Here is a 16,098-nt window from a genome sequence, read left to right on the forward strand (position 1 = left end):
ATTCCAGTTTCTGAGAACGGGTGGACTGTTCTGTTGAGATCTCTGTGTAACCCGGGCCAGCCCGAGACTGGCTCTATAGACCAAGCTGCCTTTGAACTGCCTCTGCCTCTGCCTCTGCCTCCGCCTCTGCCTCCGCCTCCCCAGTGCCGGAAGTAAAGGTGTGAACCCAGGACTAGAGGCGTGACTCAATAGTCATGAGTGGAGTGGTGCTGTTTATACGGAGGATCTGGTGAGCTGCCATGTGAGTGCTGGGGGTTGGACCCAGGTTACAGTGACACCTGAACTGGCCTTCGCAAGAGATTTCTTCAGAAAGTAGCCCAAGGCAGCTCTGGTTTTCCCTGACTTGCTGTGCCCTAGCAAGCAGAACCAGACTTTGCTGATAGGCCCAGGCTCAACAGCAGCTAAAAGAAAGAAGGGGGCCATCTGTGCTGAGGGAGGAAAGGCATATGAGAGACCTGCAGGGCCTGTTTGGAAAGGCCTCGCACAGTTAAATGCCCCCAAGCCCTTCAGGAAAGAGCAGCTGGAGGACGGGCAAGGGCACAAACTGAAAGGAGATTCACCCAGGCATACGGTGCCTGAATCGCACATGCCAGGGCTGAGTAAGCAAAGCCTTGGGGATCAACAAATACAGCTAAAGTGGACAGACCAGGGACTACTCTGGGAAGTCGAGTTGTCATGGCTTCCAGCCCGCTGTCCTTGGAACAGTCACTGGCTAGAGTTCTAATGCTCTTGAACATGGTAGTTTCTGGGCTGTGACCAGCTCTGCCAAGTATAGAAGAGACACCCAACTCCTGGGCTGTTCTCACCAAGCAGCCCAGCAAGGTATCTGCTGCTGGCCATGGGATCAAAGAGAGAAGGTTCTCCCTACCGTCACTTTCTAGGAAAGGAATGGGAGGTACCTGGGAAGCCATAAGTTCAGGAGTCTACATATACTATTCTTAAAATACACTGCGCTCAGGAGACCAGTTTTGGAAGGTACCATGTTGGCAGAACCGAGAGCCCTTGTGTTTTTCTTCTGTGCAGGCAGATTCTTCTGGAGAAGTTAAGGGCTGGTGTTTGGGGTAGAAGTCCTTCAGTGTTGAGATCATAGGTAGGCAGTAAGGGCACGTGGTTGGAGGGCCCAGTGGAGCATCAGCTCGAGCCTACCAAAGTCTGATTTCCACCTTGTAGCTGACTCTGGCCCTCATTCAGAAGCTGGCAAGTCTGATTTCTTTTTTTTCTGATTCTTTAGAAAGAAGGCTTGAGGGAGTGGAGTAAGTAGAAGCAACATTCCATGGTTGCCAAGTTGTTCTAGATGCTGTCAAACCTGCATAGGGCTGGAAATTTTCTATAGTCGATGGTGAATCGGTAAATCAAGAGCTTAGAAGTCAGCCGGACATGGTGGTGTATGCTCGCCTTTAATCCCAGCACTCAGTGGGCAGAAGCAGGGAGTTATCTGAGTTCCAGGCCAGCCTGGTCTGTAGATTAAGTTCCAGGGCAGCCAGAGCTCAGGGCTAAACAGACAGACAGACCATATCCCAAAAAAAAAAAAAACTTTCATTAACAGTTGAAAAGAGGAGCTGGAGAGATGGCTCAGCAGTTAAGAGCACTGTCTGCTCTTCCAGAGGTCATGAGTTCAATTCCCAGCAACCACATAGTGGCTCACAACCATCTGTAATGAGATCTGGTGCCCTCTTCTGGTGTATCTGAAGACACCTACAGTGTACTTATATATAATAAATAAATAAAACTTTAACAGTTGAAAAGAGGGGTTGGGGGGTTGGGGATTTAGCTCAGTGGTAGAGCACTTACCTAGCAAGCGCAAGGCCCTGGGTTCGGTCCTCAGCTCCAAAAAAAAAAAAAAAGAAAAAGAAAAGAGGGGTTGGGGATTTAGCTCAGTGGTAGAGTGCTTATAGCACAAGGCCCTGGGTTCAGTCCTCAGCTCCGGGGGGGGGGGGCGGGGGGGGAGAGATTATGTATAAAAGCAGTTCAAAAGAAAAATGTCAGGGTTGGGGATTTAGCTCAGTGGTAGAGCGCTTGCCTAGCAAGATCAAGGCGCTGGTTTCAGTCCTCAGCTTCGGGGGGGGGGGGGGGGGGGGGGGAAGCCGAAAAAGAAAAATGTCCATCAGGCTGCCTAGAAGGTTTAGGATGTAAATAGGTTTGCCCTGCGCACCCAGGTTCAAGCCCGAGCAGCCACATAAAAGTGGAAGGATACGCAAGGCCCTGGGTTCGGTCCCCAGCTCCGAAAAAAAGAACCAAAAAAAAAAAAAAAAGTGGAAGGATAGAATCACCCCAGAATGGCCTCCACATATGTCATGGGCACACACAAATAGGGTAACACTTAAAGCATATTTAATAGTGTCTAACACCTCCGTACAGACTATTAGAGGTAGATCTCGGGCTGGAGAAATGGCTCAGCAGTTAAGAGCACTGACTGCTCTTCCAGAGGTCCTGAGTTCAATTCCCAGCACCCAGCACCACCCAGCTCACAACCATCTGTAATGGAATCTGATGCCCTCTTCTGGTGTGTCTGAAGACAGCGACAGTGTACCTACATACATGAAATAAACAAATCTTTAAAAAATTAGAGTTGGGTCTCCATTGCTGGGAGAGTCTGAAAGAGTCCCCACTCCCAATTTTGTTCAGGAAGGGCCACCAAACTCCTATGCCCCTCAGTTGTTTTCTAGGAGTTTTTTGGTGGCACCGACTGAATGTAAGCCACGAACACACACCAGGTAAACCCTGTCCCACAAGCTATGCTGACCTACCAGGAGCCATACAACCCTGCCAGCCATTTCTTGGCTTCATGACATTCACACTGTTGGGTGATTTTCCTTTCACTTATGGTGTGGATACAGATGCACATGTGCATGTGGAAGCCACAGTTAATGTTCAGGAATTCACTCTCCCTCCACTAGGGGTTCCGGGGGAACCAGCTTACCTCTCACCTCTCACGAGGCCAGTGTTTTTACCGCTGAGGTATCTCTCCAACTCCTTCACCTTGAAACCCGTCTTCCAAGATGGACATCTGGGTCACTCTTGTGAATGATGCCTTTGTGCACGCTCTGTGCCTGTATGCCTGCACCTGTGAGAGAGTAACCACAGAGGGCGTGGCTAGAAAGGGAATATTGCTGGGGAGAAGCTTCAGCTCCCTGAATGCTGCTCCCCCTGCCCCTGTCCACTTTCTAGGTCTGGTCACATAAGTGTGTTCCCAACATGTGAGGTAGGAGGCAGGGCAGGCCTTCCCTCATGAGTCCCCAGCTGGTGTCTCTCCATCCACTCTCCTTACTGACATGCTGTGACTCTTGGCAAGAGGTGTGTAGATCTGAGCTTAGAGGGACAGACTATGCATGGCCTTCTTGGTTTTCCCGTGTTCAAAGACCCTTTACCCAGGAAGCTTTTAAGACAGAGCCTTAAGGTAGCACAGGCTGTCCTAGAACTCACTGTGTAGCCCAGGCTGGGCCTTGTGAAGGAACAGTCCCTATTTATTAGCTCTAGGGTGTCAGCAGGTGACTCTGGCTTTCTGAGTGATGTCGCCCAGAATCTAGTCCCCATCTGGGAATTTTAGAAACCCAAGGGTTTTGTTTGGCTGGTTGGTTTTGTTTTTTTTTTTTGAAACAGGGTTTTTGTAGCCCTGGCTATCTTGGAACTCACTCAGTAGACCAGGCTGGCCTTGAACTCACAGATCTGCCAGCCTCTGCCTCCCAAGTGCTGGTTTAAAGTTTACCACCACTGCCTGGCTTTATGTTGGGTTTTAGTTGATTTGTTGTTTTGTGTTTGAAACAGGGTCTCATGTAGCCTGGGCTGGCTTTGAACTCTAAATTATAAGTTAAGGCTGGTCTTGAATGCCAGATCAGGTTCACCTTGTGAACCACCTAATGTGGGTGCTGGGGACAGAACTTAGCAGGTGCTGTTCAATTGCTCAGCCATCCCTCCCACCCCCATCTCCCACCCTTTTTAAATGTATATGAATGCTGTATCTGCATGTATAGCTGCAGGCCAGAAGAGGGCATCAGACCCCATTACAGATGGTTGTGAGCCACCATGTGGTTGCTGGGAATTGAGCTCAGGACCTCTGAAAGAGCAGTCAGTGCTCTTTTTTTTTTTTTTTCCCCCCGGAGCCGGGGACTGAACCCAGGGCCTTGCACTTGCTAGGCAAGCGCTCTACCACTGAGCTAAATCCCCAACCCCTGCAGTCAATGCTCTTAACCACTGAGCCATCTCTCCAGTCCCCCACTCCCACTTCTTTTAAGACAGAATTTCACTCTAGAGCGCTGGCCAGCCTGGAATACCGTCATACGTAGATCTGCCTCGAACATGCTAGTGTGAAAGTCCATACGGCCACACTCAGCTCAGTAGTACTGTACTGCAGGGCTGGCTAGCTGGGCATGAAGGTAAGAGGATGGCACCAACGATGGCCCAGAGGCCCATCTCTGGGACCCACATGGCAAGAGATGACTAAATCTTGAATGTTGTCTTCTGGCCTGGTACATAAATATGCTGCTACACATGTGTACGTACATACACATGCACACGTACACACACACACACACACATGCATACACAATAAGCAAAAATTAAGTGTAAGAAGTCATTTCTAGGGACATGCATGTTAGCACACACCTTTAACCCCAACACATGAAGACAGAGGCAGATGGCCTCCTTGAGTTTAAGGCCAGCCTGATCTACATAGAGACTTCTGGGTCAGCCAGGGCTACATAGTGAGACGCTGTCTCAAAAAAAAAAAAAAAAAAGATTGTTTTAACTTTTCAGGATGACCGTAGTCCAGAAGGCTTGTGGTTCCTTAGAGTGTGTTCACCGTGAACACAGCAGGAATTCCCTGCGGGCTATGGTGGCACACAGCTGTAGTTCTAGCACTTAGAGACAGGCAGAAGGACCACAAGCTTAGAACCTACCTGGGCTATGCAGTGAGACACCAGCAGAATAAAATAGCCGGGCATGGTGGCACAGGACTGGGGTTGGGTGTGAGGGCAAAAGCAGGCACATCTCTGAGTTCCAGGTCAGCCAGGGCTACACGAGGAGACTCTGTCTCAAATGAGTCAATAAACTAGGCAGACGGCTAAGGATATAGCTTTAGCGATAGACGATTCCTTGAGCACCTACAAAGACTGTTAAAATCTAAGGCTGATCAAGAAACAAGAAAAAGGGGTTGGGGATTTAGCTCAGTGGTAGAGCGCTTGCCTAGCAAGTGCAAGGCCCTGGGTTCGGTCCCCAGCTCTGAAAAAGAGAAAAAAAAAATAAGAAAACAATAGTAAGTCTGCACATTTCCCTCTTCTGTTGGTCTCTATGACCACCGTTTCAGGTCGGGTTTCCATTGCTCTGAAGAGACAACATGACAATGGCAATTCTTATAAATGACAACATTTAATTGGGCTGGCTTACAGGGTCAGGGGTTCAGTCCATTATCATCAAGGCAGGAGCATGACAGCATCCAGACAGGCATGGTGCAGGAGGAGCTGAGAGTTCTACATCTTCATCTGAAGGCTGCTAGGAGGAGGGTCTCAGAGCTTAGCCCACACACTGTCACACAGTGACACACAGTGATACCCAGTGGTATCACACAATGACACATAGTGACACACAATATCATATAGTGAGACATAGTGACACAATGTCACACAGTGATATACAGCAACACACAGTGACACACTGATACACAGTGTCATACAGTGACACAGGGTCACACAGTGATACCCAGTGTCACACAATATCACATAGTGACACAATGTCACACAGTGATACCCAGTGACATTCAGTATCACACAGTGACATGCAGTGATACACAGTGACACATAGTAACACAGTGTCACACTGACACAGTGTCACACAGTGAGACACAGTGACATTCATATCACACAGTGACATGAAGTGATACAGTGACACAGTGTCACACAGTGAGACACAGTGACATTCATATCACACAGTGACATGAAGTGATACAGTGACACAGTGTCACACTGACACAGTGTCACACTGACAGTGATACACAGTATCACACTGACACAGTGTCACACAGAGGCTCACAATGATACACAGTGACACACAGTGTCACACAGTGATACAGTGTCAGGGAGTGACACAGGGTCACACAGTGACACACAGGGTCACAAAGGGACACACAGTGTCACATAGTGACACTCAGGGTCACATGGTGACTAGGCCACACCTACTTTAACAAAGCCACTCCTCCTAATAGTGCTCCTCGAGGATATTCAAACCACCACACCCACTCAGAACAAGAGTAAGGGTGAAAGTCCTTGGAGCCATCAGGGGCAAGGGGCCCTTCTCTGGCTTCACTCTGCCCTAGCCCCCTGCTTCAGGGCCTGCATCCCCTGGACGTTCAACCTACAGTGAACAATGCACCTCCACTTAGGAACTGAAAGTCCTGTATGTCAGACGGAGTTGGAGGAGGGCTGGAAGAGCAGCCATCTTAGCTCAGCCACCAGGTATGTTACTGCCCCAGGGCCTTTATCCTTGCTGCTTTCAGCCCAGGTGCATGGCCAGAGCAGTCTCAGTGTCCCAGACTCTGCTTCATGTCTCCTCCGTTAGAGAGAATGAGTCAGGAAGAGTGCCCTGTCCTTCCCCCCTTCTCAAAGGGTGAGTGAGTCAGTGAGCATGGGAGAATCCTGAATGGGAGGCTCCCCTGGACAGACACCCACTGCAGCAGGAGGCTGGCCTCTGTAGGTTTCGCCTGTGTCCTGGGCTTGGGCAAAGAACAAACTGTGGCCTCCATGACCAACAGAAAGACACCGTGTGGGTCAGAGACAGCCTGGCCGTGCTAGGCATGTCCACCAGGCAGTGATGGTGATTTCCAACCACCAGGGCCAGTGTTTTGACAATGGGTTAGATGTTTTGAAATTCCAGCTGTCCTGGGAGTCCGACCTCTCTTTGTGGTCAGAGACTGGCCTAGAAGCCTTTGTTCCCTGGACAGGCGCAGCCTCCAGAGGGCTCAGCCTTTCAGTCTGTCTGGCCAGGTTTGAAAGTCTGTGTGGCCAGCAGCCGGAATTCGCTGGAATGTGGTCATTCTTTGCTGCCATAGGCTTCTGGAAACCTAGGCTTCTCCCCACCCTCGCTGAGAGGCTTCAGGCAACCAGCTGACTGGACAACTAGAGCATAGGGCAGCAGCTAGCTTGTAGCTTCCCCAGGAGTCGTCAGCTCTGTCCCTTAGAAACTAAGGGAATCTTGCCACCTCTACTCACACAGGTGAGGAGACAGTGCCCACTGCACCAGGCCTGGAGGGGTTTGGAAGGTCAGTCCCTGAGTGAGGATGTTAACTGTGTAACTGAGTACAGTTTTCTGGCCAATGAGAAAAAATTCCTGGCTCCTACAGCTCTCCGCCATTCTGGACATGTACAGAGACTGGGGGACTGGGATGGGGATGGGGCTCCATGTCCAGACAGAACAAGAGTGTAAGGGCCATCATCTGAGTCAGGAAGGCCCCTCCTGAAGATCTAGTAGCTGGAAGGAGGAGCCTGAAGGTGAGCTACTGGGGTCTGAGTGGACCCATGTGGGTATGTGACCACACCCCCAGGGAGCACAGGGCAGGCTTTTAGTCAGAGAAGGGACAAGTTCAGGTTTTCATTCTATCTGTGCAGTGTCTGTTGGCTATTGTCTACTAATCCTCCATCATGGGGCTGGAGAGATGGCTTGAGGTCCTGAGTTCAAGTCCCAGCAACCACGCGGTGCCTCACAACCATCTGTAATGGGATCCAATGCCCTCTTCTGGTGTGTCTGAATACAGAGCACTCACATACATAAAATGCATGAATAAATAAATAAAAAAAAAAAGTCGGGGTTGGGGATTTAGCTCAGTGGTAGAGCGCTTGCCCAATGCCCTGGGTTTGGTCCTCAGCTCTGATAAAAAAAAAAATGTCCTCGGTCATGTCACCCAGACACTAAACTTGAAAGTCAGTCTTGTGAACTAGGACAATCCCAGAGCCATCCCAAGAGTCAATGACGTAAGTACCCCATATTTATAGAGTGGGGTCCATGACACCCCACCCCCACCCCTCAGCCCCCAGACATGACCTGAGCCTGAGCCAGACTAGGGCAGCTGAACACTGACAAATTCTGGAAGCAAAGCAGAGAGTGGTGTGGGCAGCTGGGGTACGGCCAGCCAGCCCCAGGCTGCGCTTGTCCCCAGGCTGTGGTAGGTGCATGGGTAGGTGACTACAGTCAAGCCAGTGGTGGGATGACTGGGCCTTCCATAGGAGTAGGAGGCTGTGGGAGGCCCTGGGGAGGCCTGTTCCCTGCACTGTCCCCATACCATTGAGGGTCCAGGGAAGACCCCATTTTGAGACCCTTAGCTAAGTAGCCTGAACGGTCAGGGAGGGTTTTTGACATTGGTAGTGTTCTCAGAGCCAGGGCAGGATCCTGGAGAGAAAGTCTGCCTGAGCCCCATGGCCTCTGGACTCAGCACTGAAGAGAGAAACAGAGTGGGCTGTCTGAAGGCACATAGGGTTGGGGAGATAAGGCTGCGGCGCCCACCAGAAACCCAGCCTCCTAACTGGCCTGGGCAAATCTCTGTCCTCCCCAAACCTTGGTTTTCCCTCCCATAAAATGGAGCCAAGAGTAATAATAACCACACAGCCCTTAGGCAAAGTGAAAGAAATTCCCAGGCTCTCTGGCTGAGGCCTGACCCATAGAGAGGCCCTGCAAATGTTAGTGTTTGGCATGTGTCGTAGGGAACCAGGGAAGAGACATGTGGGACAGAGAGGGGACCAGTGAGGAGGATCTTGCAGGAATGCGTGGAGAAGCAGTTGTGAGGGGTGTGGCCAGGCACCCTGCAGTCCCCTCTCTCAGGGCCAGATCTGCACAGATCTGCTGGCCTTCAGGTAGGCCTTGCAATCCCCGTTTTGACCGCACTGGTCATAAGCTCTATTTTACTGCAGTCCGGTATTAAGGGACAGCACAGGAAGGGGGCAGGGCTCTCTCCAGCCCTCCTGGAGTCCTCAGGCCTGGTCCTTCATCACAGACAGTTAAATCTCATTTGTCTGATCTAGACTTCTCAGGATGGAAGAAGGGGAAACTGAGGCTTGAGGAACCGGTGACCGGTCCTGCCACTTGCTCCCCCTGGTCCATCTATTACCATGGGGCCTGCCGAAGGCAGAAGGGCTTGGGCTTGGGGCTGGAGCCGGGCTGAGGCTGCGAAGATGGTCTGGCTAGAGGCCTGGTGGTTACCCACAAATAGACTGAGGCCTCAGCCACACATCTGGCCTTCAGAACTAATACTGAGGGGAGGGGTCTGTGCTGCCCACACTGGGCTCTGCTATTCCCCTCTCCTGCAGGAACCAACACAGGGCATTCTGCTCCCTGCCAGGCAAGTGGCCTCCATCCCACCCGGGCCTTTGCCAGGGTCCCTAGAGAACATTGGTCCTTTGACACGTGCTTGCAGAAGGTAGGGCGATTCTTTTGTGCGTCTGGAGCAGAGGTCTGGTCAGAGGTTGCGGGGGCAACGCAGGATAGAGCCAGAAGGTTTGGAAGCAGCCCACACCCATTCTTAGCAGGTTATAAAACAGCTCCCTGGTGCCACTTAATTTTCAACAGGCTCTGTGGCAGACCTGCAAGGAGACGCTTTGCATGCAATTGGGCAGCTGGTACACAGCTGGTTCTACTCAGCTTTCCTCCTGGCAGATGGCCCTCAGACAAGAAAGAAACGCTGGTCACCTGCCCCTGAGCATCCCAGGGGACCACAAAGCCTTACCTGATGAGTGGGAGGGATGGAGCCCCTCATGGGAGGGGAAAAATCTACCCCTGGTGCTGGAAAGGTGGCTCAGAGGTTGAGAGCACTTGTTCTTGCAAAAGACCAGTGTTCAATTTCCAGCACCTGCATGGTGGGTTCATAGCTGTTCCAGTTGCAGGGGATCTGATACCCTCACACAGACATACACGCAGGCAAAACACCAGGGCACTGGTGTATATGTATATGTATGTATATGTGTATGTGTATGTGTTTGTATATGTGTATGTGTATATGTATGTGTTTGTATATGTGTATTATATATGTATGTGTATATGATATGTATGATATATGTGTATATGATACGTATGATGTATGTGTATGATATATGTGTATGTGTATATGTATATGATGTGTATGTGTGTGATGTATGTGTATGCATATGTGTATATGTATGTGTATATGATACGTATGATGTATGTGTATGATATATGTGTATGTGTATATGTATATGATGTGTATGTGTGTGATGTATGTGTATGCATATGTGTATATGTATGTGTATATGATACGTATGATGTATGTGTATGATATATGTGTATGTGTATATGTATATGATGTGTATGTGTGTGATGTATGTGTATGCATATGTGTATATGTATGTGTATATGATATGTATGATGTATGTGTATATGATATGTGTGATGTATGTGTATGATATATGTGCACATAGATGATGTATGCAATGTATATGATGTATATAAGATATATTATGGGGGTTGGGGATTTAGCTCAGTGGTAGAGCGCTTGCCTAGCAAGCGCAAGGCCCTGGGTTCGGTCCCCAGCTCTGAAAAAAAGAAAAAAGAAAAAAAATAAGGTATATTATGTGTATATGTTTGTGTATATATGTATATATGTATATGTGTGTATGTATTGATATATATGTATATAATTATGTTATATATATGATGTATATGATGTATATTATGTGATATTATGTGTTTGTGTATATATATGTACATGTATTAGATAAAGTTTCTCTGTGTCCTGGAACTTGCTCTGTAGACCAAACTGGCCTCAGACTTACAGAAAGCCTCCTGCCTCTGCCTCTCTAGTGCTGGGATTAAAGTGCACCACCACCTGGCACTCTCTCAACCCATTTTTTAAATAGGTGTGTGTGTGTGTGTGTGTGTGTGTGTGTGTGCGCGCGCGCGCGCGCGCGTGCGCGCGTATGCTCATGGTTGAGGCCACCAAAAGAGGGTGTGGGACTCCCTGGAGCCAGATCTACAAGCAGTCACGGACATGGGTGCAGGGAGATGAACTCCAGCTCTCTTCAAGAGAGAAAACAAACTCTGAGCCCCTCTGAACCCATTGTGCAGGAGCCAGGACTCAGAGCCAAGCCCAACCCAGAGAGATTCACCTGTGGAGGCCGAGCTTCGGGTCAGGGGTCATCGGAAAGGAGAAGGCATGCTGCCGAGGACATTAGGGTCACATTCGGGAAAGGCTTACAGAACTGAAGTCGGTGACAGCCACCACTGCCGTGGGGACATTAGCCAGCTTTGGCCACCTGCTCCTCTTCCTCTTTTGACCCCTTACTCAGCAAGACCTTGCAGGGGTCTGGTCCCCTGGCCAGGCCCTCAGAAGGCACTTCTGCCTGTCAGGAAACAGCTGTGGTTGGCAGAGGATTCAGCCTCTCCCCGATTCAAGGCCATTGCTTAGGCAACGGAGCTGCCAACTCCCTGTACTTCTGTCTGTCCTGTCCCTGGCTCCTAAGCCAGCAGTTTCTCCCTGGAACTCAGAAGGATCAAGAAGTCTAGACAAGGGGCAAACCTCCGGAGTCCAAGGCTTTCAGCCCCGGGAGGCCCAAGTGGGGAGTGCCTGCTGGCTGCTGTCCACTCCGCATGGATAGAGGTTACCTAGAGGCCCGAAACTTAAGGTAAGCCGGGCTTCAAGGAATGAGTTTCTAGATCAGGGCCACTCACCTGCCTTGCTCTAGCCCCTGATGCTGTGGTGACCAAGAAGGCTCTTGTGGGTGGGTAAGCTGAGCAATGAAAGTTGCCTCTTGTCGGCTCAGTGTGGCCCAACTGTGAGAACGGGGTGCCGGGGCACTGCCAGTGTTCTCCTGCTCCCTGGCGCTGTGTGGCCTTTGGGTAAGTCACCCACTAGAGACTACAGCATCTCCATCTCTATCCCGGAAGCGAGGTGAACACCTCAGCACGATGCCAGGCCCCCCTGGGCGTAGCTGTCATTACCCTCGCTCCAGCAGGCGTCAAGACCCTCAGAAAAGGCACAAGTGTCCCCGGCAGCTCCTGACTGCAGCAAGTCTGGCTAAGGCTACGTATTGAGTACTGGGGGGTGGGGGCGGGGGTGGGGGTGAGAAGAGGAAGTTGTAGGGGTTGGGGATTTAGCTCAGTGGTAGAGCGCTTGCCTAGCAAGCGCAAGGCCCTGGGTTCGGTCCCCAGCTCCGAAAAAAAAAAAAAAAAGAGAGAGAGAGAAGAGGAAGCTGTTTCTTTAGACCCAGTCCCACTGATCCGCTGAGGCTGCTTCCTGCTCTCTTATATGAGAGGTGAGGCTGGGATGTGGAATGAGCGTGAATGGAGACAGGAAGGTACAAGCACAGATAATCAGGAGAGTCGCATGTGGAGCCCATGCAGTCTGTAGCACGGGTGACAACTCCCAGTTCTGCAGCTCTGGCCTCTACTGGAATGGATGGACGCTTGGTGGCACTGGACAATCTCACTCCCGAATACTCAGACCCTCCCCTCCTTGTTCTAAGCATGAGCCAGGACACCCCCGACATCCCATAGCCTCATATCCAGTCTACATGGATGTCTGTGACCGAGGCTGGGGGAGTGGGGGGCGGGGTGGGGGGCTGTGCTTGTCCACTACAGCCCTGTGAGGCTGGAGGCAGGCGAGGCAGGCAGGCATGTGGTTCAAATTACGCCAGCTTCCCCTTGGCACCTTAGCCTTCTGCTGGGGGTGTGCAGGCTGCGGCAGATGGCCATCCCTACCACTCCCAGGCACCCTGCAGCCTTCAGTGACCCTTCTGCCACCCTACTAAAGCGGCTCGTCCCACTCTGCCTGTGCCTCTCAGCTGCGGGCATCTGATCTGGTTGGGCCTGGCTCTGCCACACCCAGGCCAGCTCCCACGGACCTGGCAGGCTAAGGAGGTACAGGCAGGGTCAGACTGAGAATGGCTGAGAGCCCAGAGCCGGTGCCCTTTACTACACTGAGTCTGAATTTCTTTCCTTTTTGACTCGCTTTTGAGGTGCTGAGGACTAAACTCAAGGTTTCCTGCATGCTAGTACACTACTCTGGAGCCATAGCGTCAGCCTTTTGAGGGTGAGGTGGAGGTGGGGGATCTCAAATAGCCTTGAACTTGCTGTGTAAGTGAGAATGACATTAAACTTCTTTTTTTTTTTTTTTCTTTTCTATTTTTCGGAGCTGGGGACCGAACCCAGGGCCTTGCACCTGATAGGCAAGCGCTCTACCACTGAGCTAAATCCCCAACCCAACATTAAACTTCTGATCCTCACACATGTACCTCCCAAGATTCACACACACACACACACACACACACACACACACACACACACACACACACACACTCATACTATAATGGAGATCAAACTAAGGGGTTTGTACAGGCTACACAGGCAACCACTCTGCCAACCGAACTGTGTATCTAGCCTCCTTTTAGCATTTACTATTTTGAAAGTGGAACTCGCTACTATGTTGCCCAGGTTGGCCTGAGCTTGGAGTCCTCCTCCTTAGTCTCCTCCAGTAGCTGGGTTTCCAGGCCACCTTGCTGCCCTGTCCCCTAGACTCCAGTTGGCTTTCAGGCTCAAATCCAAGTTCTACTTAATTTCTTTTTAGAGCTTAGATTCTCTCTTGTGGCCTGGGGACAGGACCCTCTCTCTGGAGGAAGCTGCTGTGGGGCTGCCTCCAGCCCTTGGTTGGGTTTTTGTCTTGCTTGTTTGCTTATCTCGTGAGTATGGGTGTTTTGTCTGCAGGTATTGTGCTCCCAGCCTTTTAATTAAGCAGCTTGCTTTGTTCTTCTGGGTGGATGATCCAGGGTGATCCGAGATGGCCCAGCAGTTAAGTGCACTGGCTGCCTTTCCAGAGGACCCAGGTTTGATTCCCAGCAACCATGTCACCACTCACTGTAACTCCAGTTCTAGGACTCTAGTGCCCTCTTCTGGCTTCTGTGGGCACCAGGCTCAAAAGTGGCGTCCAGGCAAACATGCAGACTAAACACCCACATATACCTAAGACAAAACAAGAGAGGTGTCTCAGCATGACTTGATGAAGCTTGTGTCCTTGAAGGACAGGTGGAGAAACACTGCTGGCGAATTTTCAGCCTGCATTTTGGGATAAAACCTTGGCTTGAGAAGCCATGCTGAAGGGGGCTGAATCCCAGGTCTAATTTTGGGGGGCGACCCAGAGGACCTGCTGGTAATCCCTCTTGCTCTCAGACATCTAGTAAGGGAATGGACTGGTTTGGCTTGCGCTGTTTTAAGATTTATTTTTATTAATTGTGTCTGCATGCTGATGTCTGTAGATGGGTGCAGGTTCATGCAGGGACCAGAGGCATAGGGTCCCATGGAGCTGAAGCTACAGACAATTGTGAACCTTCTGGCCTGGGGGTTGGAATCAAATTCAGGTCCAAACTCAAGAGCCAGAGATCTTTTTTTTTCTTTCTTTCTTTTTAGATTTATTTATTTGTTCTATGTATGTGAGTACACTGTTGCTGTCTCCAGCCACACCAGAAGAGGGCATCAGATCCCATTACATATGGTTGTGAGCCACCATGTGGTTGCTGGGATTTGAACTCAGGACCTCTGGAAGAACAGTCAGTGCTCCTAACCACTGAGCCATCTTTCCAGCTCCAGAATTTTATTTTATTTTATTTTATTTTTTCCTTTTTTTTTTTTTTTTTTTCGGAGCTGGGGACTGAACCCAGGGCCTTGCGCTTGCTAGGCAAGCGCTCTACCACTGAGCTAAATCCCCAACCCCCAGAATTTTATTTTTTAAAGCCAGGGTCTTGCCATATACACGCCCCAGTTGTCCAGGAGCTCCCCTCCCCCAGCCTCCACACTTGCGGGTCTCAAGCTTCAGTCACCTTGCCCAGTTTTGTTGTGGCTGAGACGAGGTCTAGCCTGGAACTTTCTATTTTCCAACCCATGCTGCTGGTCCTCCAAGTTCTCCTCACCTCACCCCCCCAACCCCACCCCGGCTCAAGATGGAAGGCAGGCCCCACCCCTTCTCCTGTGGTTCTTTTCCTTGGTTATTCTGTATCCAGAGCCCTCTCATCCCCTCAGCTTTTCTTCTTAGGACTTGCCCTGGAGCCTGTGCTGCAGGAAACATTGTGGCTTCCGGATGGTGCTGGAGGTCCTTGGCCCAGGCTCATCCACCCAGAACACAGCTGTTGCTGTGGGTCACAGATTGAGGAAGGAGAGGGCCATTGGCAGCTTGGCGAAGGGTGGAGAGAAACTCTCAGAGAGAGCCTTGCCAGCAGAGCTGGCTCCATACGTAGGTGAAGGCTTGTGCCCTCTGACTGCCTGGAAGACCTGAGCCCAAAAGAGGTGGGAGATACACCTGAGCTTCGGGAACCTGGCATTCCCACAGGTGCCTTCACCCCTCATTGAGAACCTGTGAGGCAGCTGGGGCTGTTCCGGGTCATAGGTCGTGGTGGGGACCTGGAATTGCTCCTGGGGCAGCACATTTTTTTCCTCTGAAAACTTATCTTAGCAAAGAGACCAGGAAACAATTGCACTTTTTTTCCGGGACTCTGCATCCCCAGACGGACAGCCCATCTCCTCGGCGGGGGCTCTGAGGGGGCTGGGAAGGCAAAATGTGTAAAATGTCTGTAGGAGGGGAAGAAAGGCGCTTTGTGTGGGGCAGGGGCCCTGGCCATTGGTCAGATGTAAGGCCCCTGGCCGCTCCCAGAATGCTCCTCTCCCTCCCTGAGGAGGGCCATGACTGCCGGCCCAAAGCCTGCCCCAGGGGTCTCTGCTGCTTGTTTGCACCCGGGCACCACTGTGTCCAGGCCTTGGGGACGGAGGACCCTGGAGTCACCCAGCTTCTGAGGGTGCAGACCAAGCAGGGGACACCTCAGGTTTCAACATGTTTCTCTACTGGAGGAAGCGGGGCACCTATGAGCTGGAGACCTTGCCTGGTGACCTGGGCCAGCTGGAGCTAGGGTCTGTGGAGCGTTTTTCCTGGAGCTCCGCTCTGGATATCATCGAGGACTTGGGGGGTAGGTGCAGCTATTTCCCAGAGGGCTTTCACGAGGCGTGGGCACCTGGTCTGCCTGGCCACTCCTGCGGGCCAAAGCCTGCAGCCTGCTTGCTGTGAATATGATGCTAAAGTCACTTGCTTGTGGTGGTGTGGGGTCCCTAGACCTTCTGGAGAGCCTC

The 16,098-nt window shown here is 51.0% G+C and overlaps 1 protein-coding gene across 3 annotated transcripts in view; it reads left to right on the plus strand.

Moving 5' to 3' along the window:
* Window positions 1-11,339: 11,339 nt before the first annotated feature.
* Window positions 11,340-16,098, plus strand: part of Plekhg5 (pleckstrin homology and RhoGEF domain containing G5) — a 43,500-nt gene continuing 38,741 nt past the window's right edge. Inside the window, exon 1 of one of the 3 annotated variants that reach the window (XM_039109738.2) lies at window positions 11,340-11,615. Coding sequence is in view for 1 of the 3 variants with exons in the window: in XM_039109735.2 (XP_038965663.1) it covers window positions 15,806-15,938 (133 nt within the window). In the remaining 2 variants the exon portion in view is untranslated. Of the gene's footprint in view, window positions 11,616-15,051; window positions 15,939-16,098 lie in introns of those variants that run through there. The other 2 variants (NM_201272.2, XM_039109735.2) reach the window with 2 other exon arrangements.

Source organism: Rattus norvegicus, chromosome 5 (genome assembly GCF_036323735.1).
Source record: "Rattus norvegicus strain BN/NHsdMcwi chromosome 5, GRCr8, whole genome shotgun sequence".
Taxonomy (NCBI): domain Eukaryota; kingdom Metazoa; phylum Chordata; class Mammalia; order Rodentia; family Muridae; genus Rattus; species Rattus norvegicus.